This window comes from Canis lupus, chromosome 17 (assembly GCF_048164855.1).
Source record: "Canis lupus baileyi chromosome 17, mCanLup2.hap1, whole genome shotgun sequence".
NCBI lineage: Eukaryota > Metazoa > Chordata > Mammalia > Carnivora > Canidae > Canis > Canis lupus.
In genome coordinates, this window is record NC_132854.1 from 16,976,797 (window position 1) to 17,004,660 (window position 27,864).

General features: G+C 38.6%; 1 protein-coding gene across 2 annotated transcripts in view; it reads right to left on the minus strand.

Annotated features, from left to right (window-relative positions):
- Positions 1 to 27,864, minus strand: part of GPC6 (glypican 6) — a 1,088,426-nt gene that overhangs the window by 788,192 nt on the left and 272,370 nt on the right. For both annotated transcript variants that reach the window (XM_072782620.1, XM_072782621.1), the window contains exon 2: positions 17,276 to 17,434. In XM_072782620.1, coding sequence (XP_072638721.1) covers positions 17,276 to 17,434 — 159 coding nt within the window. The remainder of the gene's footprint in view (positions 1 to 17,275; positions 17,435 to 27,864) is intronic.

Here is a 27,864-nt window from a genome sequence, read left to right on the forward strand (position 1 = left end):
CTATAAAACAGCAGGAATAATATAATAATAATAATATCACCTACCTCAAAGGATAGTTGTGAAGGCTAAATGAGACAACACATCCCAAGTGCTTACACTAGTCCCAAAGTACTACCTAATAAATGGTAGGTATAATTATACCTATTATTTGAATGTCTAGGAATTTTCATATTTTTGGAGTAAGAAAATGAATTGTGTGCTCAGCAGAACCTTTTCAATTATCAGAAAACCTCATAAAAGTGACAAAATTTTTCCATGGCAAAAATAGTAAAGGCTATGTAAGTGCAAGGCATCAGATAGTAGATGCTTGACACATATTATCTCATTTTTTAAAAGATTTTATTTATTTATTCATGAGAGACAAAGAGAGACAGAGAGAGAGAGAGAAAGAGAGGCACAGGCACAGGCAGAGGGAGAAGCAGGCTCCATGCAGGGAGCCCGACGTGGGACTCGATCCCGGGTCTCCAGGATCAAGCCCTGGGCTGAAGGCGGCACTAAACCGCTGAGCCACCTGGGCTGCCCATATTATCTCATTTTAACACTCTCCAAGGTACCAGGTATTCTTCTGAGCCCTGGAGATGGAGAAACTGAAGTCTTTTGAATTGCCAAACCCTGTATAGGTCAAAAGTGGCAGAGAGATCCTGGGTCTGGATGGCTGACAGGCAGTCCAAGGACAGCCAGATCCCCAGCCCCTGAAGCTCCTGCCCCACTCCACAGCCACCACATGCTCTTCCTCTCCAGTAGGGGAATGGCAATAAATGAGTCCTTTCCTCGTTTTATTGTGTATCACAGGGGAAAGGCTCTATCACAAAGTGTGGTTTAGGTAGGAAAATAAACTTGGATTCAGCAAATTAACTTTCAGCATAGCTTCCCATGACTCGGGTCTCAGACTATTAAATTTGGAATTTCAGAAACACGCTCCAGCAAAGAACAACAGCTGCTGCTGGATCCCAATCCACAAAGCAACAGCAGTTACAGCATCTGGACCAACAGCCACCAAAGCTACATCGGTAAATAAGGTGCAAGTCCCCATGCAATGTGACCCTTCAGAGTCTTCCCCGCCAGCCCACCATCGGTGGCTCAAAGGCACCCACACAAGGAAGGCAAATGGCATATATATATTTTTTCAATGTCTGTTCATTCAGGAGGCTGTGACCTTTGCTCTCTGTTGGTGGAAGGGATGCTAACACTGCCAGCTGGAAGTAAATGGAGATTTTAATTGAAACACATACAAGTATCTACAACTGGGGTGGGGGGGGGGTAGGGGAGAGCAAACTAGACAGTCTTTCGAAGTTATCTAATGAGCACCCAGCATGGCTTAGCTTTCTACAAATGATCCTCCATTAGCCTGGGCTTGTTTTGCAAACAAATACTCAAAACAAAAACCTTTCAGCTCTTGCACATTTGGCACGGCTTCCCAGTACCAGCTCTATTAGCTAATGTGAAATATAAAGTGTAATACAGGATCCTGTCTATTTTTCGCTTCCTGGTGAAAATGGAAAAGAAAACAATATTGGAATATAAGAATCACAGTTAAAAAAAACCAAACAGATAACGATGGGTTCCTTAATATGATATAATGTGCAATTATTGATATAAATGCGGATCGGGCACAGTTCAAAATATTTTTCAAAGACATACCTGTCCCTTTTTTCTTACTAATACTATTTAAAAATATGCTGTATTTCTTCAGACCCTCTTATTCCAGTGGATGAAATTAATTATAGACTTTCAATTTAGTATCTTATCACCTCATAAAAAATGATCTTTTTCATTTAATTTGAAATGCTTGCTATCTGGCAATATGATTTATTACATGTGTTTATGTTTGTTTAGATGGCAAGACATTTTTGTGTGGAAAAAAATGTCACTAGTCATCATTGCTCCAGTTAATTATCCTCTCTAAAGGTTACCAATGCTTCGTTTCTTTCATATATTACTTATTTTAAAGAGACTTTACATGGAAGGTTAAGATATTTAACAACAATGACATATTTCTTGAGTTCTGTTCAAACACATAAAAAAGAGGTCTTAAAATGAAGCTAATGGACAATGAGAATGGAGAACAAAGCCACATTAATGACTTTATATTAACAAGCAGATAAACAGCTGACCTTTCTGCTCTGTTATTAAGGTAGCTTTTATTAAGCTACCACAAAAATTACTGTGCTATCGTAGTATTGAGCAAAATTTTCACAAGGAAGGAAAATACATTGTTGATGTGGTTTACATTTTGATGTATTCCTCAACTTTAAATCTGACTCTGAATCTGATGGCTCTCAAAATAATTTTTTTTTCAGATGAGGAGTAGAACAGAGCAGAACTAGATTCAGTCAACAAAAGTCTCTTAATGAAGAACCCTTGTCAGAAGATTGCTGTATTCCCCAGCATTGTCTGTGTGTATTGGGGAATGGGGAAACATTATTCATTGGCAAAGAAATCCATTTAGGTGTGCAGGTGATGCCCCAGTGAAGTGTATTCTAAGGACTCTTAATGTTTTGGCCTCTTTAAGAACTCCACACAAATGAATTTCATTCCTATTAACCACAGTTGGTGAACCTGAGGATAAAGAAATACCATTAGAGGGGGATCCCTGGGTGGCGCAGCGGTTTGGCGCCTGCCTTTGGCCCAGGGTGTGATCCTGGAGACCCGGGATCGAGTCCCACGTCGGGCTCCCGGTGCATGGACCCTGCTTCTCCCTCTGCCTATGTCTCTGCCTCTCTCTCTCTCTCTCTCTCTCTCTCTCTGTGTAACTATCATAAATATTTTTTTTTTTAAAAAAAGGAATACCATTAGACATCTAAGGATGCATCTTTCATTCGCCACCGGCAACAAGCTAAGAGTATGCCATGCTACTGTGTTTTACTTCCTACCCAATGACTTGGACATGTTAGCTGCTTTTAAGAATCACACATTTCATTTATTTTTTTAAAAGATTTTATTTATTTTTCCATGATAGACATTGAGAAAGAGAGAGAGAGGCAGAGACACAGGCAGAGGGAGAAGCAGGCTCTATGCTGGGAGCCTGATGCGGGACTCAATTCCGGGTCTCCAGGATCACGCCCTGGGCCAAAGGCAGGTGCTGAACTGCTGAGCCACCAAGGGATCCCCAAGAATCACACATTTTAAATGAGAGTTTAAGACTGCTAAAAAGCAACTATGGAAAAATCAGTAGCTACTTAATAAACACTGTATAAATGTACAGTAAGTAAATATGCATATTTTTACATAATATACAATGCTTAACAGACCTCTAGAGATGGGAATTTTCAATGACATGAAGACTCTGAGTACATTAAAATGTTTGTATTCACCCATCCCCAATGATCTACATACTAAGTCAGTTGTGTACTAAACTATTACTGAAAAAATTCGTTACATGAAGTGGGAAATTATCATCAGTTGTATGTCCACGCTGTTGTTGACTGAAATATTTACAGCAGGGTCCTTGCCCTACATATCTGCATGTGATTTTATTGGGGGAATCTTTATGCAAGATGTTTGAAAGAGGAATTGAACATTTGGTAAAATATAACATAGTGTTTAACAATTTCAAATACAAATCTGATTTTGAAGTTGGGACCAGATATTATCATGAGAAAATTTCAGCAAGATGACTAATTTCAAATGTGGAGGTATGGGTACACGGCAGGGTCCCAAAAGTGGTATCAAATTAATGTTCATTTTCAGAATCAGATGAACCATCTAACAGTTGTTGTGATTATAATACATATTCATTGTAGTGAGGAACCTGAGAAGTAGAAAGCATAAGAGAAGTCTATGCCCAAACATACCATTCCTCACAAATCACCATGGAAATAACATTTAGCAGTCCTTAAAGAATTCTCGTGCATAGACCATATAGGAATCATATGGTCAGAGAGGACTAGGAAGTTTACTATTTAAAAATATTATACAGATACACACACTAAAGAAAATAAGGAATCAATGGACTGCATTTTGTTCTCTATCCATGTGCCTGCTGTGACCATCAATTAAACCAAACCAATCCCACAGAGTAATCTTTGTCAGTTGTTGTTCAACAGGGATTTTAACTTTTGCCTCCATAACTTCAAAATCAACAGTCAATTCAATTATTTAAATGAAAAGACATAAGAGCACCCACTGATTTTCAGAGAGCAGACTGAGTTTTCTACTGTTAGCATCCTCAATGATGCCACTATTCCTTCTACTCCTCTTTTATTCACACATCCTTCATTCCACAAGTAGAACCATCCCCGTGGGGACAGGTTCTCTCTATTCCCCACCTCCATGCCTTTCAGCCACATTTCCATATCCTTCCAGATCGATGTCCAATTCCTTCTTCATTCTGTCTTTTCACAAAGTCATTCATGGTCCTCTCATCATGAAATAACTTCATTCCCTTATAATATTTTATCTGTATTTTCACTCACAGCACCAACCACACTTATAGTTATTTATGCCGCTTAGCCTCAGTGGCTCTGTGGGACTGTCAGCAACTTAGGGACAAAAATGGAGCACACGATGAGAAGGATGAAGAGCAGGAGAGAACCATCATAAATTAAATACTCACTTTCTGTCAGACACTTGTTGGGCTCCTTATGTATATTTTCAAAACTACAATTACTATTCTCATTTTGAAAAGAGAAAACATGAAGACCAAAGAGTTCAAGAGATTTCCTAGGTCACTTTGTCAATAAACTAAATTCTGCATTTGAAACCCAGCTGTCGACAGCAAGGCTGAACTGTAGACCTGGCTTGTTTGTCTGTTTGTTTTGATTAGAACTTGGCCTAAGATCCTGAGCAAAGTAGACCTTTCCCCAAATATGGGAAATGAATGAGTGAATGAAGAAAATTTATAGACTGCATTAGGCACCTAGAATCTACATGAAAAAGAGAGAGAGAGATTTCTGATTTAGAAGCAGCCAAGAAAAAAAATCTCAAAGATTGTTTTTTAAAAAGTGCCTATAGCTTCTGGGAATGTATTTATTAGCAATTTGAAAATATTCGATATTAATATTAATTAAAATAGGCTCCAGAGCTTCTTCAGCTGCAGAATACAATTGAGTTTTATGCACTGGACAAGCTAGACCTTGAAACTGACAGCAGGTTGTACCTGAGGGCTAGTCCTCAGTTTGTAGGGGAACTTGGAAAGCTCCAGGCCTGACCATTGCCTTAGAAGCCATTTCTCTTCCTAAAATGATTTTGGGCACAATGAAGAGATTGAGACTAAGTCTGGCTGACCTCATGATAACTGGGCCAACTCAGTAGAACTGTGAACTATTTTTTAAAAAGGGCATTAAAAGTGTTCATGTTGTTTTTCCTTAATTCTCTATTTTCCATAAACCCGTTTGTAGGAGGATTAACTTTAAGGACTCCTTCAACCTATTCTTTAATATAAATCATGATTTATTGCATCATATAAATCTTTAGCAGTATGTTGTCATAATTTGAAAGGGCTCCTACCTGCACTCTAAATCAAGACTAGCAACTCAATCACAGTAAAAGTGGTGCAAAATTATTGACAAAATGTTAGGAAGTGTGGGGGAAATACAACCCCCAGAAAATAGAAAATCCCCTCCCTCTTACAGGGACTGGTTCTACTTCTCTCTTTTTTTTTTTTTTTTTAAAGATTTTATTTATTCATTCATGAGAAACACAGAGAGAAAGGCAGAGGGAGAAGCAGGCTCCATGCAAGGAGCCTGACATGGGACTCGATCCCAGGACTCCAGGATCGCACCCTGGGCCAAAGGCAGGCGCCAAACCGCCGAGCCACCCAGGGATCCCCTGGGCTCTACTTTTAATTTCATAGTTATAAACTATCAAACACAGAAATTAAAAGTTCCAATTTCTTTTATTTTTCAGAAGTTATTTGAATAAATTTTAATGAGAGACCATAGTTTCTGGTTATTATTACAGCTGGTTATTCTTACAATTTTACCCTAGTGTCCTGACATATCAGGGTTTTTTTCCCCCCTCAGTAGGCATAAATTTAAAGAAACTTGAAATCTTTTAAACTTCAAAGTTAAGTTGTTCAAGTTTTCTATAAAACGCATGTGTTAATTTAGAATCAGAAAATACTACTAAAAATATTATTTAAAAAGGCTACTTGGGGCAGCCCCGGTGGCTCGGGATTGAGTCCCACGTCGGGCTCCCTGCATGGGGCCTGCTTCTCCCTCTGCCTGTGTCTCTGCCTCTCTCTCTCTGTCTCTCATGAATAAATAAATACAATCTTAAAAAAAAGGTTACTTGGCTTCAAAAACATCATCCAAGCAAAAAATAACAAAAATAACAAAGACGTGAAGAAATTAAAATGTATTTTCTAGATTGTTACAAATTAATATCTGTTAGATCCTATGAACTAAAAAAGTAAAGAGAAAAAAGAAAATTTTGTAGTTCACAAAAATTTTAAAAATTCAAATGAAGTAGAATTTTGTTCTGCAAAAGATCAGATGAATTCTGGATCTTGAGCAAAACTCATTGTCAAAATCAGAGAGGAGAAAAGAGGCTTGCTTAATGTACAGAACACATTGTTTGATGAGCAATAGGTACTTAAATCCTGTTTAACACAGTGGGGACCTTTTATTGCCAGACCTTGAACTGGCCCCATTATTTAATGTGATAGAGTAAAGATTTAAAAACCTATGTCATATTTCTGTGCCTTACTCTATGTTCTGATAATTGAACTCTCAGTTCCACTTACACCAGGTTACTGAAAGACTACCTGTTTCAGATGCTGAATGCTAAATATTCTGAGTCCTATCCAGACTAAAGAATCAAAATTTCCAATGTGAACCCAAGAACCTATCCATTAACTGGTCCTCTAGATGGCTCACCTGCCTCTGAACCTCTCCTTATTCATGCAGGGGCACAAACCGCATGCACAACTCAAAAAGCAGGATGTGTGTGTTCCTCTCTGCCAACGTCTAAGTGTGTGACAGAGAAGAACACACACACATCCTGCTTTTTGAACTAAGGATTTCCACTTGCACTCTGAAATAAAGACCATCTTAGCTCTGGGAATCTAAAATTAGTTCCATTAAATCTGTTAGAATAAATGCTGCTGAAATCAAATATGACCTCCAGGTTTATAGACCCTAAGAGTTAATAGATAACTAGAATGCAAAGCTTCCCATTTTCATCTGTCGTATTTATTACTGAAACCTAAGTAATTCATGTGATCAGTGTGTGCCCTTGGGTCTGTGTAGGCCATGGCCACAGTCAGACAACACCGCAGTATTATTACATATGCTCACTATTAAGTCAAGCAGAGGAAGATAAAACAGAAATAGGAGACCTGATCCCTATACTGAGAGAGCTCAGACTTCAACAGGGAATAGGCAATCGATTGTACTTTTTAAAAGATCCCTAAATAAGTAAAAATGAGCAGGTGTCAATTACATAAGGACTGAGAAGGAATCAGTAGGGTTGGGGGAACCTAAGCCTATAATGACCATGGCAAGGTTCTCAAAGAGGAGAAAATATGCAGAAAAATCTTCAGAAATGAAAAAAATATGTGGAGAAAGACATGGCAAGGCCTCAGAGACCCAATTCCCTGTTATCTTAGTTCAAAGTTTGCTTTTCATTTCCAAGTTGTTTGGATTCAATTAAGCCACTAGGTAAGGAGGAACCGGCATGAAGATCATGTACTACTATATACAGTCATTGCCAAAATAGCATTTGTCCATTTGATGAATTTAACAAACCTTTTGAAAGAATAATAAATGGAAGGTTCAGAAGCTGCATTTAGTAATTTCTAAAAATTTCTCAGAGTGCCGTGAACTCTGCAGTCTGAGCTGGTTCCTGACTCTACCTCAACACTACCTCAATATTCTCTTCCTGCCCAATGGAATACTTGGAACTCTATGGAATTAATTGCTTAGGAAAGCTGTCTTTTCCTTTTAATTTTCTAAAATGCCAAGCTCACGTAGGTGTTGTCATTTAATGAAAAAATCACTGGATAACTACTGAGCAATACAGAAATGTTATTTATAACGCACTTATAATATCCCTTTCACATTTTCTTCTGAATCTTGCCAAATTTTGTGTTTGAACAGTCTGCTTATCATGGTGTCCATGTATCTCCTAAACAAGAGTTCAACATTTTGAATCACACCTTGTAGAAGGATTTTTAATTAGTTTGTTCACGTGGATAAACCAGAGATGCCCTTTCTAGCTAACCAAGAAGAAAATCCTGGGTGGAAAAGCAGAAACTAAATAACCTCAATCTGAGCTAAAATCCCTGTAAGTTCTGTTCACCTTCACATTTTGAAAATGGTACGTTCTGTGTAACTTACTATTATTAAATACACAAGACACGAGAGTGACAGTATCTGCTGACATTGTTGTGTATCTAGAATGAATTCACAAACTAAAAATCGTCCATCCTGTTTATACTCAAGTCAGTTATGTTAAAAAACTTTTTTATTATAGAAATGTAGAAACCATACAGAACCGAGAATGTTCTAATAAACCCTCAGGAACTCATTGACTGACTTCAACCATTATCACCTCCTTGCCCAGCTTATTCCTTCAATATATCCCCCTCAGGGATTCCCTTCAGGACAGGGGAGTCATTTCAGATGTTTACCTGAATTACTTTCTTTTAAATCTTAGAACTCTCAAAGCATATATATGCTTCTTATGCCTTCACCGTGTTATTTGTCTGAAAAAGGGAAACCATGTTGTCTCAGCAGAGGAAGAAAGCACACTTTTATTCCAATTCCCTATCATGATGGAAAGTCAAGAGTCTTGATATGAAATCCCAGTTAAAGTGAGTGACTCATACTGTTTCCCACTGCACATCACCCCTAACTAGAGATAATGAATTTTCCGTTATCGTTACACCCACCATGCATTTAAACCAGTCTACATTGAGCTAAGTGTTCTCAGGTTTGAAGACAAAAATGTTTCCACTGAGCTCCAATTTACACCACCATCAAATATTTTTCTTGATTTTCATTAAAATAAGAAAATCAGTTTTCTCTATTCAGTGGCAGATCAATTTAACTGAAATAAAATTTCTCCTGTAATTTATCCATACTTACTCAAAGGATTAGTGAGCCCCTGTCAGGGAGCAGACACTTGTCTGCTCATTAACATTCATGACCAAGAACCCTTCTGGTAGGGCTGGTTTCAGCATCTGATAGAGCAATACTTAAAAGAAATTGGCTTGTCTGTGAAACAGCTGCTCAGCAAAGCCACCATGCAAGGGAACTGGTGATAATAAGATGATAATATTACAACTACACTGGGAGCATAATGTGTTTAAGTTACTTTGAGGTGTGTGGTAGGGGTCTAAGAATTAGAAAAAGATTGGTAGTCCATTCACAGAGGACATGAAGCTGTAAATCAGTAGTGTGCTTCATTAGTTTTGAATGATCTGTCCACAGAGGATAAAAGAAAAAAGAATGAAGGGAGGGAGGGAGGGAGGGGGGGAGGGAGGGAGGGAGGGAGGAAGGAAGGAAGGAAAGAAGGAAGGAAGGAAGGAAGGAAGGAAGGAAGGAAGGAAGGAAGGACGGACAGAAAGAGGGGAGGCAGGGAGGGGAAGGAAGGAGGAAGAAAAGGAAGACAAATTTCACTTGTACAACCATCTGGGTTCTTCATACATTGCATTTAAAGGACCCCTACCATGGACCATCTATTCCTACATTGTGGAAAAGCAAGGCACTTGTGATTTTTAAATCTGTCCACTACTCCTGCCACAGTTGAAATCCCTGGTTAGCTCATTCTTATTTTTGGAAAGTCTGCCCTTTGGGAAAATTGTCAGATTACTTTCCAGTGATAGTATGACTATTTCTAATTTCTAAAACTCAATTCAGCGCAATGTGATTTCCAGAGGTGTGTCCTTCAGATAAAATACATGTCATTGAGGTGGTAGCCTAGCAAAACTAAAGGAGGTGCTCAGCTAATTACTTTGCAAGATAATTAATATAATAACCCTTATCGATTATTGTTAGCTTGTTATTCCGTACAGTGGACAAGGGTACTGGTAGCATAAGAAACAGAAATATCAGGATGCCTAGGTGGCTCAGCGGTTGAGCATCTACCTTCGACGCAAGGTGTGATCCTGGGGTCCAGGATTGAGTTCCACACTGGGATCCCTCCAAGGAGCCTGCTTCTCCCTCTGCCTATGTCTCTCAATCTTTTCCTCTCGTGAATAAATAAATATTTTAAAAAATAAACAGAAATATCACTCCTATTTATTCTTGAATAACATGGAAGTGGTATGTGTGTGCGTGTATGTGCGTGCTTATGTGTGCATTTGTTAGTGTGCTATGATATGGAAGGTAGTGGTATAGTGGGTATGTTTGTGTGCTTTATTTAGAAAATGTATATCCCTCTTGAATTCCTACAGACTCTATCAAAACAACAATGAACAAGCCATCCAATGTGGAACATAAAATATTGTTTCAAGAATGGTAGGAGAAGTCAGTTGATAACTGCAGTAGTTAGGATGTAGAAATAAATATTCACTCCTTCCCCCATCTTCACTTCTATGAAGTCATATACTCCCTTCTCCACTGATGTTGGGAATGACCAGGAGATTAGCTTTGGCCAACAGAACCTGGGAAGAGAGTGTGCCAATCCTAGTTTAGGCAATAAGGGGCATCGTGCCTCCATTTATAAACCTTAGTGTCTAAACTCCATGATGAGAAGAAAATCACCAAGATAGACTTCTGCCTCCAAAAGAACAGTGAAACCTAGAAAAGAGTAAACCAAATCCTAGTTTAGATGCAATCTGAACAGGGCACAGACCAGGACAACCAAACCCTAGACAATCCAAAGATGCACTGAGGAAAGATAAATGCTTCTTGTTTATGCCTTGCAATCTTTTTTTTTTGCTGCTTCTCACAAAACAATAGAAGACAGACGCAGGACTGGAAAGTTTCTACAAATATCTACATAATAAATGAACACTAGGGGATCTAGGTGGCTCAGTGGTTGAGAGTCTCCGTTCAGCTCAGGTCAAGATCCCAGGGTCCTGGAATTGAGTCCCACATGGGGCTCCCCGCAGGGAGCCTGCTTCTCCCTCTCCCTATGTCTCTGCCTTCTCGCTCTCTGTGTCTCTCATGAAAAATAAAATCTTAAAAAAATAGATGCACACTAAATGTCAGTAAATGAACAGTACTGTGAAATATCAGTAGTAAATATGTTTACAACATGTCCCAAGGACATTATGGACATTGCACACAAATTCTCTGGGGGCTTAGTCTCCTCCTGCCCCATTTCTAACTGATAGAATCAAGTCATTCTTTACAGGTCCTGTCTGTTCCCCTTTCCCAAAGTCTTCTCTGATGCCACTAAATGAAACACTTTATTCCCTCCCTTCTGTCTCCCTCCTTTATTCCCTCCTTTCTGGACTTCTACCATATGATAGAGTCAATCCTACCTTCTCTACTGTTGGTTTTAAACTTATGTCTCCCCAACAAGGTAAGGTAAATTTCATAACAGATTGTGAACATACTTTTGCCATTATTAGTCATCTTTTATCTACTACATACTTGGTTAAGTATCTTCTATATAGAAGGTTCTGAATAAATGTTTCCAAATTGAAATCACACACACACACACATACACACACACGCGTTTACAGACACAAAGACACACACCACCCTTGTGACAGGAAATATAGAAGATTCTACTAACATATGGAAAACTACTTAGCAGTTTTTCCTTTTCAAGTAAGTGTTTTCTCTGGGAAAATTAGACCATATTTTACAGATATCATTATGTTATTGTCATCTCCACAGTAGATAGATGAGAAATGATATCTAAAAAGAAAACACAAGCAGATTTGAAGCGTAAAAATATTATGTCGCTGTGTATAAATTATTTCCACATTCAGTAAAATGAGAATTCTAAGAGTGTTACTATAGAATAAGTTCTTCAGAAGGATGGAAATTACTGCTCAACTTTTTTTTTTTTTTTCAAAATGTACTTGCTGCCAAAATCTCCGGACAAATGTATATCATTAAAATGCATAAATAAAAACCAGAAAGGAAAGTAAAATAGCAAGACCAAGAAGAATAAACAAATAAAAAACGGTATATTGAGCTTCAAATGTGAATAAATTTCAGCTCAAATAAATCTGAAGGAAAAAAAATAAGCAAAATAAAACATCCCTTCAACTAAATTTTCCTGTCTCTGTTAATCCATATTTCATACACATTCCTAGAGAATAGGGTGCTAGTGCCCATATTAAGACAGAAGTTACCAGGTCTTTGTGAGATAATATATAACATGGCTTGACTGATTTAATAACATTTTTGCACCAAACGCTCATCCCCCTTTAATTGAGAGTCAACTTCTGATTGAATACTATTCCTGCCTTTTCCAAAAAATGTGGCTAGATTCTTTACCCACCAATATCACCATTGCTTTGTTAAAGGAATATCAATAATTCTAAGCCAGCATCCACTCAAAACAAATAAAAAGTTACTTAGGATTTCAAGCAAATGTCAAGTTCCTGTTATATTACTATTTATACGTAGGTATATATTACTTACTGCTATAACTCAGGAGTATTAGGCTACAGTCTTGGTTTCATTCATCTTGGTAGAAACTTGGCAAGTGATTTACCCTGCCTGGGACCCAGGTCCCTTGGGGGCAAGACTATCTTTAGGTGGATAATTTTCTTTTTTTCTTAAAGATTAAAAAATATCCAATTTCACTTGTCTTCAAAGACACCATCCCAACCTTCCCACAATAACTGGGACTGGACAAGAGCAAAAGATAGAAGAGTGGATGCTGCTGTTCATGAAATCTTAGTACATAGGAGGACTGGGAAGTATTGGAGAGTTTAGACGATACTGGTGACTAAGAGCAGGGCCTCTGGAGGGATCAGCCCAGGCTTAACAATAAGTCTCCCACTGAAGGGCTCTGGGACTCTGCACTGTGGTTCACTTTGGTCAATAGGTTACCATTGGGCAAGGGTGAAGAACAGGGCCTATTACTATTACTAGCATCAGAATGTTTGATTGTTGTCTACTTTCCTAGAATCCTAACACATTAGCCATTTGGAAGCATGAAAACAGTTGAGATTTAGACACAAAATTGACGGGTCAGATAGTCACTAAACACAAAAATACCAGGGAAATGAGTGGATGCACAAAGATGTCCCTCCTTTTTAAAAATATTGTATGTGGGGCAGCCCGGGTGGCTCAGCGGTTTAGCGCCACCTTCAGCCCAGGGCCTGATCCTGGAGACCCCGGATCGAGTCCCATCAGGCTCCCTGCGTGGAGCCCGTTTCTCTCTTTCTCTCTGTGTCTCTCATGAATAAATAAACAAAATCTTTTTAAAAATATTTTATGTGATTTGCTTATTCTGGCTATCTGGGTGTTTGCCAGAGGTGAGACAATGAGAACTAGGGGTGGTAGAAGGGGAGGAGGGCGGGGGGTGGGAGTGAATGGGTGACGGGCACTGGGGGTTATTCTGTATGTTAGTAAATTGAACACCAATAAAAAATAAATTAAAAAAAATAAATAAAGGAGTAATGCTGTGATCTTTCTGCCAGTTTTACCTAGATGGTCTTCATAATGTAACCCCTGCATTGTGATAGAAAGTCTTGGGTTTGGCTACAGAGGAGATTGAGGTCGACCCTTTATAGTTCTGAGGAGATCTTTGCAGGACAGGCCCAGGCCAGCAGTGCGATGGGCTTGCAGGGCTGTATAATGCACACCAGAGGTAGAGATTTGGCCAGAGAAAGGAGAAAAAAACAACAACAACTAACCAAAATGTTGTGAGACCTTTGAAAAAGTACCAGCACGAAGAATATAAATTTCTACTTTACATATCTTCATCATAACATTTCAATCCTATGTTTAAAAAGAAATAGAAAGCTTCTCAATTATAAGAAAATTCTCTGCCAAAGACGAGAATGTCTGCAATTGACATTATATACTTTTTTCAATGTATTGCCTATCAGCTACAAATTTATGGCTAATAGGAATATGAAGCAAAGCTTATCCATTTAGGAAAGGTGGGGAAGAATTCATAGTCATTCAGATTTGGCTTCTGAGCACCCAGTGAATAGTGATAACTTTATATAATATTTCTTCTAAATATTACCAAAGACACTAATGAAAACTGAGAAAGAATATGGCAAAAAAAACAGAATGTTATGTTAAGTTTTTTGCAATTTCAAATTTTAAGAGTCACCTCTGCCATAAAATGAAAATCTAGGGGCACCTGGGTGGCTCAGCAGTTGAGCGTCTGCCTTCAGCTCAGGGCGTTATCCTGGGGTCCCGGGATCGAGTCCCACATCGGGCTCCCTGCATGGAGCCTGCTTCTCCCTCTGTCTGTGTCTCTGCCTCTCTCTCTCTGTATCTCTCATGAATAAATAAATAAATCTTTAAAAAAATGAAAATCTAAATGGAATCAAAACATTTCTAATATAATAAGGAAAACAACAACTATAGCACCTGCCTTCAGCCCAGGGTGTGATCCTGGAGACCCAGGATCGAGTCCCACATCAGGCTCCCTGCATGGAGTCCGCTTCTCCCTCTGCCTGTGTTTCTGCCTCTCTCTCTCTCTCTCTCTCTCTTTCTGTGTGTGTCTCTCATGAATAAATAAATAAAATCTTTTAAAAATAAAAAATAAAATAAATCAAACATACACTACAAGGAGTGCCATTGTTTACAGTAATATTAAAGGGGGAAACAACACACTCAGGGACAGATATACCACAAGGTCCAGCATCAGTGCAATAAATTCACAAAACTATATTACAGCTAGTTAATCAGAGTTTAAGAACTGTTCCCAAATATAAATATATATATATAAAAGAACATGTAAAAAAAATAAAAATAAAAGAACATGTAGCCAACAAAAACATGCAAAATCCAGATGACAAGTCAAGATCTCTGAGAAAGTGGGACCAGAGTCAGAAAAGTAAAATGGGCACTTTGGACCAACAGACCCCAGCAAGAATGCAAAATGACTCACGGAAAGGAAGCTACTAAAAATAAACTCAGCCCTACAGAGCACCAATGATTTTATCTGGGAAAATAAAACTCAGAGGGTAACATTCCACACTGATCCTAGATAGTTCTTCTGTGCTCATAACAACCGATACTCATCAATGAGGAAGTGTTTTGTTTTTTTTTTTTTTTTTTTTTTTAAAGCTAAGGGAGAAAAATGGAAAGTGGCCCACATGAATGTATCCTTGTTCCTGAAAGGTGACTTAGCAGGATCACCTTCATGGGATAAGAAGATAAGTCATACAACTGTGCAGCTGACCTTCATGAAATTGCCTTAACAGTGAAAGTTATAATGGTGACTTTTAAATTTACATATTTTATTTTTTAAGACTGAGCTCTTCAAAAGCTAGGCTCACCAGGATCACATTTTGATTTTCAAAAATAAGGCTGGCTGAAAGCTTTCCTTAAAAAAAAAAAAAAAAAAAAAAAATTTAACTTCTCTCCCATCCTAATGCAGTACGATGCACTATTAGTAAAAGAATTTATCACTACCCATGTCAGATCTAATCTTAGCAAAAATCAATGTCCTGTCAAACTGATTGACATAATACCCTTAAGTACATTAAAACAATTTAAAACACATCTGGAGAGAGCCAGAAACAGAGAGATAGAGAGAAGTTTCTCTATTAAGACAAAGGAGATGAGATCAAGAGTTCTAAATCAAAAGATATTAAACGTCACTGATATGAGAATACAAGTATCTGGCTCAGTCTTTTTGAACAGCTTTACACATTAAAAAAAAAAAAATCAAGTCCCCATACAACTACCTTTGAAATTCTTATTGAAAGGAATGAATATACAGTGTGTACCATGAATGCTATCCTAGAATTATTTCACTGCAGTTTTGGAGTACAGCTTAATAAAGGCACTAGAATCATTTTCCAAAGACAGGTAAAAGTCAGCAGCACCAGATCACTCTCCCAGCTTTCTGTAACAAACAATAAGGTGTCTCAATTTGCCTCCATCTGAAGTGATACATTATAGTTCCTCAAACACAGAGCCCCTCCAGGGGCTCCTGAATGTCACCATATTTGTAATCTGTCAATCAAGGTGAACAACAAAGTACTCCCTAGTTTCATTCAAGGGAACAACATTCACAGCATCACTTCTAAATAAGGAATTATATTCAGGCACATCCACATGTAAAGTTGAACACAGAGGAAGAGGCAGAGGAAGAAATGGCAGACGTTGAGACGCTTGGCAGAAAAGATGAAGTCCCATTGACTTACACGGAGAATGTCACATCATCTTAAGAACTGAAAACACTACCGAGTAGACTTGCCTTTTAGAACTCAGAGGGCTGGTTTAAAAGAAATTGGTGTTATTATAATAATTTAAAGAAGCAATGAAGCAGAACATTTTACCTACTACAGAGAAAAGACAAAGGAAAATCAAAATTTTGGCAAGCCTTTCCTAAATTGGCTTTGCTGTGCATTGACTGGAGAGGATGAGGGAAAAGATGGCAGGTCTACAGACCAAGGACAACTTAGTATGACCAGGGTACTAGGAAGGGTCTCCACAATTGGCAAATCTGGTTTACAATGAGCCACAGGAAGTATACTCATTTCTTAGGGAGCTAAAGACTACACAACCACCTAAGAATATTAACTTTATCACTCTCCTTATTAATTCAGTTTACAAAAATCAGATTGCTTTTGAATATTTTTTTTCTGAAGTTCTGATGGTAAAATTCAATGCGGAAATCCTAGTAATAATTACTTTCGCTCTTTGTGCTTTCTCCTACAAAATGTTTACTTACCAAATAGAATACAGAAAGGAACTGGATAGCTTATAATCAGGAAATCAATAGAGGATTTAAACCTGATGCAGAATGCACTGTCACTGCAGTGTAAAATGTGGCTACATTATTGGAGGAGCAAACTCTAAAATAAAGGAGTCTGTGTCATTAGCACTAAAAACAAGTCTGTCTTCTTGAAAGTATTGTTATATTTCAAATAATTTTAAATGACGTTTAATTATTTTAAAGAAAATCCCCAGATGAAAAATTAAGACAAGTTATGATGTGACAAAACCTGAATGAGAATCACTCTAATCATGAAAAATTAAACTAAATCTTTCAGAATAAATCTCCCAGGCAAACCACACATTCAAAACAGCTCTTTGTTAACTCCAGCTTTTCTCAGATATTAACTACAAAAATTGTCAAGAAAGCGCATGCTTTTTCTAAAAATAGACCAAGTTATAAATGTTTAAGAAGGAAAGAAAAGCTCTTGCTCAAAGAAGTGTTTTTCACAGAAGACCGAGATTCTCAGAAGAGCACCCCAAAGGACAGCAGAAACTGTCCCACCTACCATCAAATTTCTTGTGCCTGGACACGAAAGTGGTGCGTACGAAATGGCTCGTCTCTTCCACGAGGTTTTCAAACTCTAGTTTGCTTTGCTGGCTTAATTTGTCTTCCATTTCTGTGGTGCAGCATGTATATTCTTGAGGACAGATTCTTAAGTGTTCCCCTGCAATGAGAAGGTAAAGGTCAGGAGGGGATGATAAGGACTTTGGGACATTTGCTTCTCCAACACTTCCCACAAACCCTGGAGTACTTGTTCCCCTAGCCCTTCCAGCCATGCCCATGAATTTATCTGGGCCTCTGTGGACTTAACATCCCAGACTTTCAGGACTTCAGCTGAAGCTGATGCTGTGATTGGAATATTTGTATCCCTCCAAATTCGTATGTCAAAATCCTAACGCACAAGGTGATGGTATATAAGGATCTGGTGCCTTTGGGAGGTGACTAGTCAGGTCGGGAATGAAATTAGCACTCTTGTAAAACAGACCCCAGAGAGCTAGCTTGTGCCCTGTACACAGGAGGACACAGTGAAAAGATGGTGTCCGTGAACCAGGGGGCAGGTGCTCACCACACTCAGAATCTACCTTTGCCACCACCTTGGATTTCCCAGCCCCCTAGACATCAATCAATGTCTTGTGTCTCCAAGCCACCAGTTTATGATATTTCTGTCTACAGAAGCCCAAACAGACTAAGACACCTGATATTTCCTTCCTGCCCCTGCCATGTAAGCGGATGGATATTAAAAACCTCACAAGACCATGACAATGTCCCTGCTTTTATATGAAATGTGCCAAGTAACACCAGGTGACAAGAGATGTAATATAGTCATAAGTGTGCTTGTCTTTGGAAACCTCAAGTAATGTAAAAGACGCTAACTCCCATCACCACAGTCAGTGTGACAGCAAGGGCAAGAAAAGATGGGAATCGTTCCTTGTGCTCTGTTTTTGTCTGTCCATCTGTCAGAAGTCATCAGCTTTTCTCTCGGGCGAGTGAGTGTGTCTATAATGGTGGGTCTCATGTGCCATACATTCCCTCAGTTGGCAATTCTTGTCAGAGAGTAAATGTTCTCCTGCAAGGAGGAAGGCACTGAGAGGTTTAATTAATGCTTCTGTTCTATGGAAATGTAAAGTAAGAGGTAATGAAAGTCATGGATTTAATTCTATATCTTTATCTCTGAATATACCAGGCCACTTCTTTTGGCAATATTGCTTTCTTCAGTGCTATTTGCAAGTAGGAGCCAAACCTCTGCTTCATGAAATTAAAATAGTCTGTTAATGCATAAAATGTGAATTTCTCAGTGAGGCAGCTCTGTTCGTGTCAAAATGTTTAGTGGAGCCTGTGGAAGGATGAAGAAAAATCCACCCAACATCTCGGTAAGTAAAAACAACAAATTGTCCCTGGAATCAAAGTCACTGTAGGGCACTGAAAACCAAATGCACAAAGTACTTGATGTGGTGATTAAAATTCATTTACAATGCTTAACAGAACTTCTATAAAATTATGTCCTGAGACCAGTGTGAAGTATAGGGTGTTTCATGTTTACGTCGTTTGATGCTTTAGTGCCTGCTTAAAACAACCCCAGAATAAAAAATGACCACAATGTGTACTAAAGTTAGATCTTATATAATTCCTGGAAGGGAAGCAGACCGCAAAATATCATATGTATATTTTCTTAAATCAAAATGCATTGTACTTGAGAATGATAAATATCAAAATCAAGATAACACTTCTCTTCCAGGAGAAATTAGGATTTCAGAGAGGTACTCAAATACTTTTATGTGTAGTCTTTTATTTCTTAAGTTGTCTGATGGATGCATGATGTTTACCATACTATTATCTCCACTTTTTCTGTACATTTAAAATATTTTGTAATATAAACTTGGAAGTATGTCACCAAAAGGTAGTAGCCATTACAGTTGTGCTACAGAGGAGAGGAGAGGGTAGATATTAAGAAAGACAAACAGGCTGCCCTTGACATTCAGAAGCCAGCCTGGCAACTCACAGCTAGGTCATGATAGTCTATTACATCTAAACAATCTCACAGAATGCCAACCCTAGACAAAATTACTCTGAGACCATGATAAATGAGACAAAGCAAAACCACTTCAAAATTTTGTCTAAGCGCAGACAAAAACAAGGCTCTATGTCATCACTAAAGTACTGAATATCTCCTCTCTGAGACAAAATGAGTGTACTTCTTTACCATTTACAGATTGATCTTCATACCACTCTCCCTCCTTGTTGATCAGATTTATTGACATCGCTTTTCATAGATTTACCTCCGCTTTCTGAAAGCATTCAATCTAGGCTGAAGCCCTGCTTCCCTGAACTCTCCCCCAAACCATTCAACCAAACTTCAAGTCCTATAATAGAATCTTTCAAAGTCCCTCTCACTAAGAAACCCCATGGTTCTCCATGGTACAGTCTTGCTTGAAGATAAGTGATATCTTATTCAATTTCAGAGGTGTTTCTAATGGTTTCTCATTTGAAGGTACTGATAATACCAAAGTGAGGAGGGAATAGAATATGAATTTTGAGATTTTTCTCCAAGTCATTCTGATACATCACCATAAAAAGCAGAGTTCTAGAGGTTAAGACACTGGTAAAGAATAAAAGTGACTTTATCAAAAGCAAATGGCCTATAAATCTCTAATTTACTTTTTATAAAATATAAATCTAACTAATAAGGACAAAACTCTGTATCCAAGTTGAATGGATATTTAGCATTAACAATTCTGTATAATGTTCCTTTCTCTGATGTGTTATAAATCATTTCCAAAAATTGCCCTACTCTATTTCCCACCCTATCCTGTACATCAGGGCTGCATTACACTTCTGAATCATAACAAATGAATTTTTAGCGAAATGCTGGTGACAAGCTGATCAAAAGAGAATAAACATTTTATGACCTGAGGGAAATAGTTGTATTTGGGATATTCATGGAAGAAATGCCAAAGATCTACATTTGTGAAATGAGATTGGATTGGAAGCACTGTAATCTCCAAACACTCCACGAAAATCTGTATTTTATGTTAAATGATAAATAAAAACAGGAAGATACTTACTTCTCCATGGGACTTTATTTTTTTAAGGATTTTATTTATTTATTTGAGAGATGGGGAGAGAGAGAGAGAGAGAGAGAAGGCAGGGGAAGGCAGAGGAAGAAGCAGATTCATTACTGAGCAGGAATCCCCATGGAGGACTTGACTCCAGGACCCTGGGATCATGACCCAAGTTGAAGGCAGAAGCTTAACCAACTAAGCCACATAGGACCCCCTTGGGACAAACCGAACTTACTCTGTGTGTGTGTGTGTGTGTGTGTGTGTGTGTGCGCGCGCGCCTGTATAGGGTCATGAGGCACATGTAAGCAGCTGCCATTCTCATTCAATGCAGTATTAGATATTTTATAGATATTTTATAGAACTGGAAGCATCCTCAAGAAGTCAACACCTTTATGCAGGCCCTGCAGAGGGATAACTCGAGACATGGAGAGACAGAGGCAGACAAAGGTAAGCATGGAGAAAGCAAAGAGATGGAGAGATCACCAGAGTGTTTAAGAATCCTGCTATTGGATGAGTAAATCTTTCATGCAAAGTACTTGTTAGAATGTCTAAGGAAGACCATACTGATGTCCCCCAAAATACAGGATCAGGGAATGTGAAATGTGTGGTTGAATTTAGGTTGAGCCTTATTTTCTTTCTAACATATGCTAGATAAGAAGGTTCTGGAAGAACTGACCTATTGAAGTACACTTCCTTTCACCCACAATCTGAGGTCACTGATACTTGTCAAAACAACTTGGTAACTCTGAATGGCCAGAAAGACTTAGGACAATTGCACAATTTGTTCTAAGTTTGTTCATTTATCTCATTTTGGGCCCTAGTGCAGGGTTTTTTGTAAACCATGGCCTCTGGGCCAAATCTGGTGCACCGTCTGTATTTGTAGGACCTGAGAACAAAATGGTTGGAGAAAAGAAAATCAAAAGAATGATATTTTGTACTATATGAAAGTTTCATGAAATTCAAATAGAATTGTCCATAAATAAAGTTTTATCAGAAGATAGTCCCATCTCTTCATTTATGCATTGCCTGTGGCTGCTTTTGTATGCAAACAGTAGAGCTGTCATGACTGAGACCACAGGGACCTGTAACTTGGATATTTACATTCTGAAATAATATGTGGCAGCTACTCTGCTATATGAAAAATTAGCTCTATCCCTTCCCGTACTAGTTTCTCCAAATGACAAGAATGAAACTTCTCAGCTTACGTTCTTTCTAACAGGAGCATTCGAAATAATAATGCAATTCTTTCAAAGCAGGAACTTATGAAAGATAAGAAAGTGTTGTCGTTTATGAGCTTCCCACACGCTCTCTCAAATTCCCTCAGGTTCCCTATGTTACTTATTCTATAATTAGATACAACATTTAGCTCAATGGGCAATGCCACCAGATACCTCCAAGATCAGTAATATTAAATATACTAGTTTGTGCCAGCCATCAGGATAAGATATCCTGTGCCATCAGGATAAGAGACCATAAAAGCAAGAAGTGTGGGGTTGAAATGACGATGACCACACCTTCACTCATCAAACATGTATTGAAACCTATGTGCAATTCATGATGATAGGTTCCTGTCCATCAAGATCACATGCAGGGTCATGCCATCAGCTTACACAGGTACCTGCTTTCTTAGGGGACCTCCCCTACATGCTGGTGATTTCCCAGGTCCCTGTATTTTAGTAGAACTCTCCACTAGCTCTAAAATAAATAGGGAAATTATAGATGTCAGAAAAGGGAATTCCACCAGGAAGTTAGAGATTGAGTAAAGGCTCAGGGACATATAGACTATAAACTGTCATCTGTTTTTGAAGAAAGAAGAGATGGGCTATTCCTCCCTTTCATGCCTCTTTTAACTGTGTCACTCTTTACAACATCTTTCCCCAAATGCCTGCCCAGATGTTTGTTTTCACTCCAAGACACAGAGGTGACAGTAGAAATGTGATTCTGCTAGATCGCACTCCCTCCAGGGATAGCCCTGGGTTTGAAAACTGCCAGGAATAGACTCGGTGAGTGGCATGGTGGGAAATATCAGGAGACAGGAGGACCTCATTAGCCATAGAAGCCAGCCTCTATGGGTCTGGAGCAGCAGACTCTCTACCTCGGAGGTGACACATGGGGACCTCAGAATGTACATTCCAAACAAACAAACAACCAACCAAGATGAAGTGCCCCAAACGCGTCACATTTCACAGACTATAGCCAGCCAAACTCTTGGCTTTTGTAGAGCTTTGGAGTGTGGAGGGAAATTACTAACCTTACATTTCCTAAAAGGTAGGTAGGGAATCAAAATCTAGAAGTGCAAAGAAGGGACACCAGGATGGCTCAGTGGTTGAGCATCTGCCTTTGGTTCAGGTCATGATCCCAGGGTCCTGGGATCCAGTCCCACATCGGGCTCCCTGCATGGAGCCTACTTCTCCCTCTGCCTGTGCTTCTGCCTCTCTCTCCGTGTCTCTCATGAATACACAGAATCTTAAAAAAATAATATAAAAAAAAATTTAAAGTGCAAAGAGGATGGCAAGATCTCACAAAACAGAGCACTTTAATTTCTGAACCTCCAAATTCCATTTGATGACAGTGCAATACTTGCTTTCACCTTGGCATGTATGGTCTATGCCAGAATGCTCTCATCCTTGAGCTATTAAACTCCCCACAGTCAAGTAGCCATGTCTGGTACCAAGCTAAGGCTCCTCATCTTTTGATACGTCACCTCAAATGACCATTGTGTTCGTTCATCTGGTGCCTAGGAAGTTGACTGGAGCAAATAATCTAAGGAAACAGGCTTAGGAAAGTAAAATACTCTAGAATAAAGTAAACTTTTAACTAGAGTTTCTGCTAGCTAAAATACTTTAAATTGGGAGTTAATAGTCCTGGACTGTTTCCAGTCTCATAAAGTTCCTCCACAAGCTAATCAGGAGTAGTTGAATATAGGAAAGCAGTAGTTTTTAAATGTATGTTCTAGTTCATTTCTCTAGGTTCACATTCCCAAAAACCTCCAAAAAAGCACTTCTTCAACATTTTTCAGTGTGAGGCGTTCTCATAAATGATCCTTTTGTATCTTTAAGGGCTGCTCTTCCTTAGCAGAGTCGTTCAGCACCATAATCAGAAGGTTCAAACTTTCACGCAAGTTTTTAAAATTCAATTAATGTTCTACTTCGATGGCTCTTATCACTCAAATAACTATCTTCGTGTCATCCTTTGACGTTGTCAATTTTCCAGTGAAGCCTCTAAATACTAAGCCTTTCAGTTATTAAATTTTCACTCAGCATTTTGTAAAAGTAATTCCTTTGAAGCAAACCAGTAAGTTAATTGTGTAAATCTGTTCCAACAATTGCACAGAACGGATTTCAAACATGCCACTCGAGATGGTAGAGACCCCGGTTCCACACTGCCAATGTTTCCAGTCTTTACCATTACCTTGTCTTTTTTTTTCTTTCAGAGAAGCTGATGGTTGGAAGGGTGGGAACTGGCATAGAAGGTGAGGTCAGAAATAAGAGGGGGTGAGAAGTAGGGGGTTGGCGCTTGGGCAGTGCTTGAAGGCAGGACAGTCCTGGAGCAGGAGGCAGCTGGAGTGAGAAAAGTGATCTTTTCCCTTCCTCACATCTCACCTTGGCTCTAATGTATCTTAAAATTATTAAATTTCTAATACTCTGAATAAAGGGTGTTTCTCCTTATTTTCAAATGAATACATCTAATTTATTTAGTTCATACATGTAAAACTTTGAGACCTGTAACAAAAGCACTGCTTTAGGGACACCTAGGGGGCTCAGTGGTTGAGTGTCTGCCTTCGGCTCAGAGCTTGACCTGAAGTTCTCAGATCCAGTCCAACATGAGGCTCCCTGCATGGGGCCTACTTCTCCCTCTGCCTATGTCTCTGCCTCTCTCTCTGTGTCTCTCATGAATAAATAAATAAAATCTTTAAAAAAAGCACTGCTTTAACACAAATGATTATTAGTGTTAAAATTAGGTATGTGTAGATACACATACACATATACATATGAATACATACAGCATATTCCTTCCAAGTACAAAGAATTGAAAGACCTCAGAAGATTTGAGTTGTTGCAACTTTTCTTCTGTATAGCGAACAAGCCCAGCAAAACTGTGGTTAAACATCACAGAGACAACAGTAAATCATAACAAAGTGACTCCATGATCTAAAATATGCCACAAACCAGCAACTCGACTTATTCAATAATACGTTTTTGGAGAAAATGAATGTGAGCCCAAAGTAAAATATAATCTCAAAGGCAATTGATGAATCATAGTAGTTCAATTGACCATTCCACACCCATAAGAGGAAGAGTGCTTATGACATTAAAACATTTTTGTCCCTAGATTATGGCAAAAGAAAGAGAGGTAGTTATTTTGTTGTTCTTTGGAGTTTTCTAGCCTCTTCTTATCATATCTCTGTATGATAGGATCCAAAACATTAGAAATAGAACTGATCCAAAGGCCACAGATGCCACCCCAGAGGTGTATTCAAATTGGACTGAAGTAAATGGACAGTGGGGAATTAGTGGACATCCTATTCCAAGAAATCTATCTACAAACAATTCTGATAAACTCAGTTACTTCCCATAAAGACCTTTCCTTTTCTACGTCTTTAAGACTCACCAACTCTGTATTTCAATATGATATTTTCATATAGGAAAAAGTCAAATGCTAACAAAATATCTTCAACATTCAAAATGTCAATTTGTTGGTCTCAAGACAGTTCTTCAAGAATTAAGACTGGTAAAGAAATATTGTTCTCATTATTTCCGTATTTCAGATTCAAACTAAAAGCTACAGAAGCACAGAAAACTTCAGTTATAATCTCTAGGAATCGGAGAACAAGAGAAGCAAAATGCCGAGGCAAAGATAAGAAACTCAATTCCGCATCTCCTCTCCTATTGCAGTGTGTCTGCCCAACGCTTTTTGAGTGCTCCCCATATGCCAGGCACTGTGAAGCAAGTATTTTTATTGTCTTTATTTTGCAAACTAGGAAATGAATTGTAGAAAGTTTAAGTAGCTTAATCTTTAAGCTAGAAAAGATCTGTCGCCAAAGCTCGTCCTTATTAACTACTCTAATTCCTGACAAGATTCACTGTCTCCAAAGCTCATTCTTAGAACCATTCTAACTTGTGACAAGATTCACTGGGCCATAGCAGCAAACTTAGAGACATCACAAAATATCTTAAATTTTCAGAGAAACTTGACGTTTGTAGGAAACTCCACAGACTGTTGAAAATAGTTGAAGCTTCAACATCAGATTTTACTACATTCTTTCAATGACATCATAATTTTCTGAAGCTGGGTTTTTTCTTAATCTTTCTTAATTTCCAGAATGTTCATGTGGGTAGCATGTGAAAATCAGTATGGAACATGAAATGAAAGTGGTGATGTCCAATTTGGGCTTTGAGAAGTTATGTGCTGCACATTAGTAAATAGTTGTGGCTATTTAAGAATTAAATTTTCTTTTTTTTTTTTATAAGAATTAAATTTTCAAAATGTTCCTATAATGTATATAATGTTTACAAATGGCTACTAGCTCCTTATGATACAAATTCTTAATTGTTCAGATTTAATAAGAAATGACTAGTATTTCTCCTTCTGGCCTATGAGCATCATGTAAAAAATAAATATCCCTGGACATAAAAAAATAATTTTACGTCCAGTGGCTAGTATCAGTAACATAGAGAAACACTTATCACTGTGCTGCTATTAAGTTATTTTTTAGATATGGTTAAGATGTATGACTTGAAGTTAAAAAAATAATAATACTCTCAATAATGTGGGTGGGCCCCATCCAATCAGTTGAAAGCCTTTGGATCAAAGATTGAGGTTTGGGCCAGACTGGGTGGCTCAGCAGTTTAGCGCCGCCTTCGGCCCAGAGCATGATCCCAGAGACCTGGTGTCAAGTCCCAGGTCAGGCTCCCTGCATGGGGCCTGCTTCTCCCTCTACCTGTGTCTCTGCCTCTCTCTCTCTCTGTTTCTCATGAATAAATAAAATAAATAAAATCTTAAAAAAAAAAAAGACAGGTTTCTTTGAGAAGAAATTCTGCCTTAAGACTACAGCAACAAGTCTTGTTTTCAGCCTGCTAGCCTCATCACATCACATGAGTCAATTTCTTAAAAAAGACTTGTGTGTGCGTGTGTATGTGTGTGTGTATGTGTGTGTCTTATTGGTTCTCCTTCTCTGAAGAAGCCTGATACTAATGCCTCCCTGAACAGAGAACGTATGGGAACCTCTGTTCTAGCTCCCTGTGCATCTACAACAGTGCTCATCATAATTGCCAAGATTATCTGTTTTATCTAAAGTTTGGCACCTTTGCTTACTCTTTTTTGCTCTTTCAGTGCCTACTAATCCCAGTATTTAGAAATTATAGATGGAGCAGCATTGTGTTGGTAAATGCTGAACTGCCTCTCCAGTTTTAAGGAAGAGCCCTGGTTTATAGTGTTTGCCAATGTGGGACCCAGGAAATTTAACAAAAATCCCCTACCCCTGGACAAGCAGAGCAGGACTAACTCCATTTTGTGCTGCACCCACCACCTCCCCTATGACCCCCACATGACCTGCGTATTGCTTAAGGCGCTGCCCTGCCCTAGTCAAGCCATTGGCTCGGCTCATAACAATGTAACCCCGCCTTGTGCCCACCAAAACTGCACGGCCAATTCTGACCAGAGTGATAGGCCAGTTCAAATGGATACTATAGGGTAAAATGTAATTCAATTGGCCACTTGCGTGTGGACCCACATGACTGTGCAACTTTCTGCATATGTTATAATCCCACTGGCCCCTATAAAGCTGCTACGCCTCTTAGTCTTAGGGTCCAAGTCCCTGCTCCTCTGTGTCAGGTATACTTGGACCCAGGCTCGAGCTTGTAAATAAACCCTCGTGTGTTTGCATCGGTGTAGGCTCCTTAGTGGTTTCTCGGATTCGCAATCTTGGGCACAACAGCCAAATCTCATGGTATGAGTACTCCCAACATGGCTGATTTCAAGCTATCGAAATGATATTCCTAAATGCTGAGTTGTGAAAAGCTATGCAGCATGATAAAAAACTTTCAATAAAGAAGGTCTAGAGGAAACAAAATAAAGGTCTTATATGAAAAACCCACAGCTAACACCATATTCATTATACACTATACGTAACACACACACAGGAATATTATTTAGCCATGAAAAAATGAAATCTTGCCATTTACAACAACATTCATGGAAGAGTTAGACAGGATTATGCTAAGCAAAATAAATCGGTCAGAGAAAGACAAATACCATATGATTTTACTCATGTGGAATTTAAGAAACAAAACAAACGAGCAAAGGGGTAAAGAGAGAGAGAAACGAACCAAGAAATAAACTCTTACCAGAATTACCAGAGAGGAGGTGGAGGGGAGGGGGTGATGTGTGAATCAGATGATGGAGATTAAAGAGTATATTTATCATGATAAGCACTGACATGATAAGTACAAAATTGTTGAATCACTATCTTGTACACCGGAAACTAATATAACACTGTATATTAACTCTACTGGAATTAAAAACTTAATTTAAA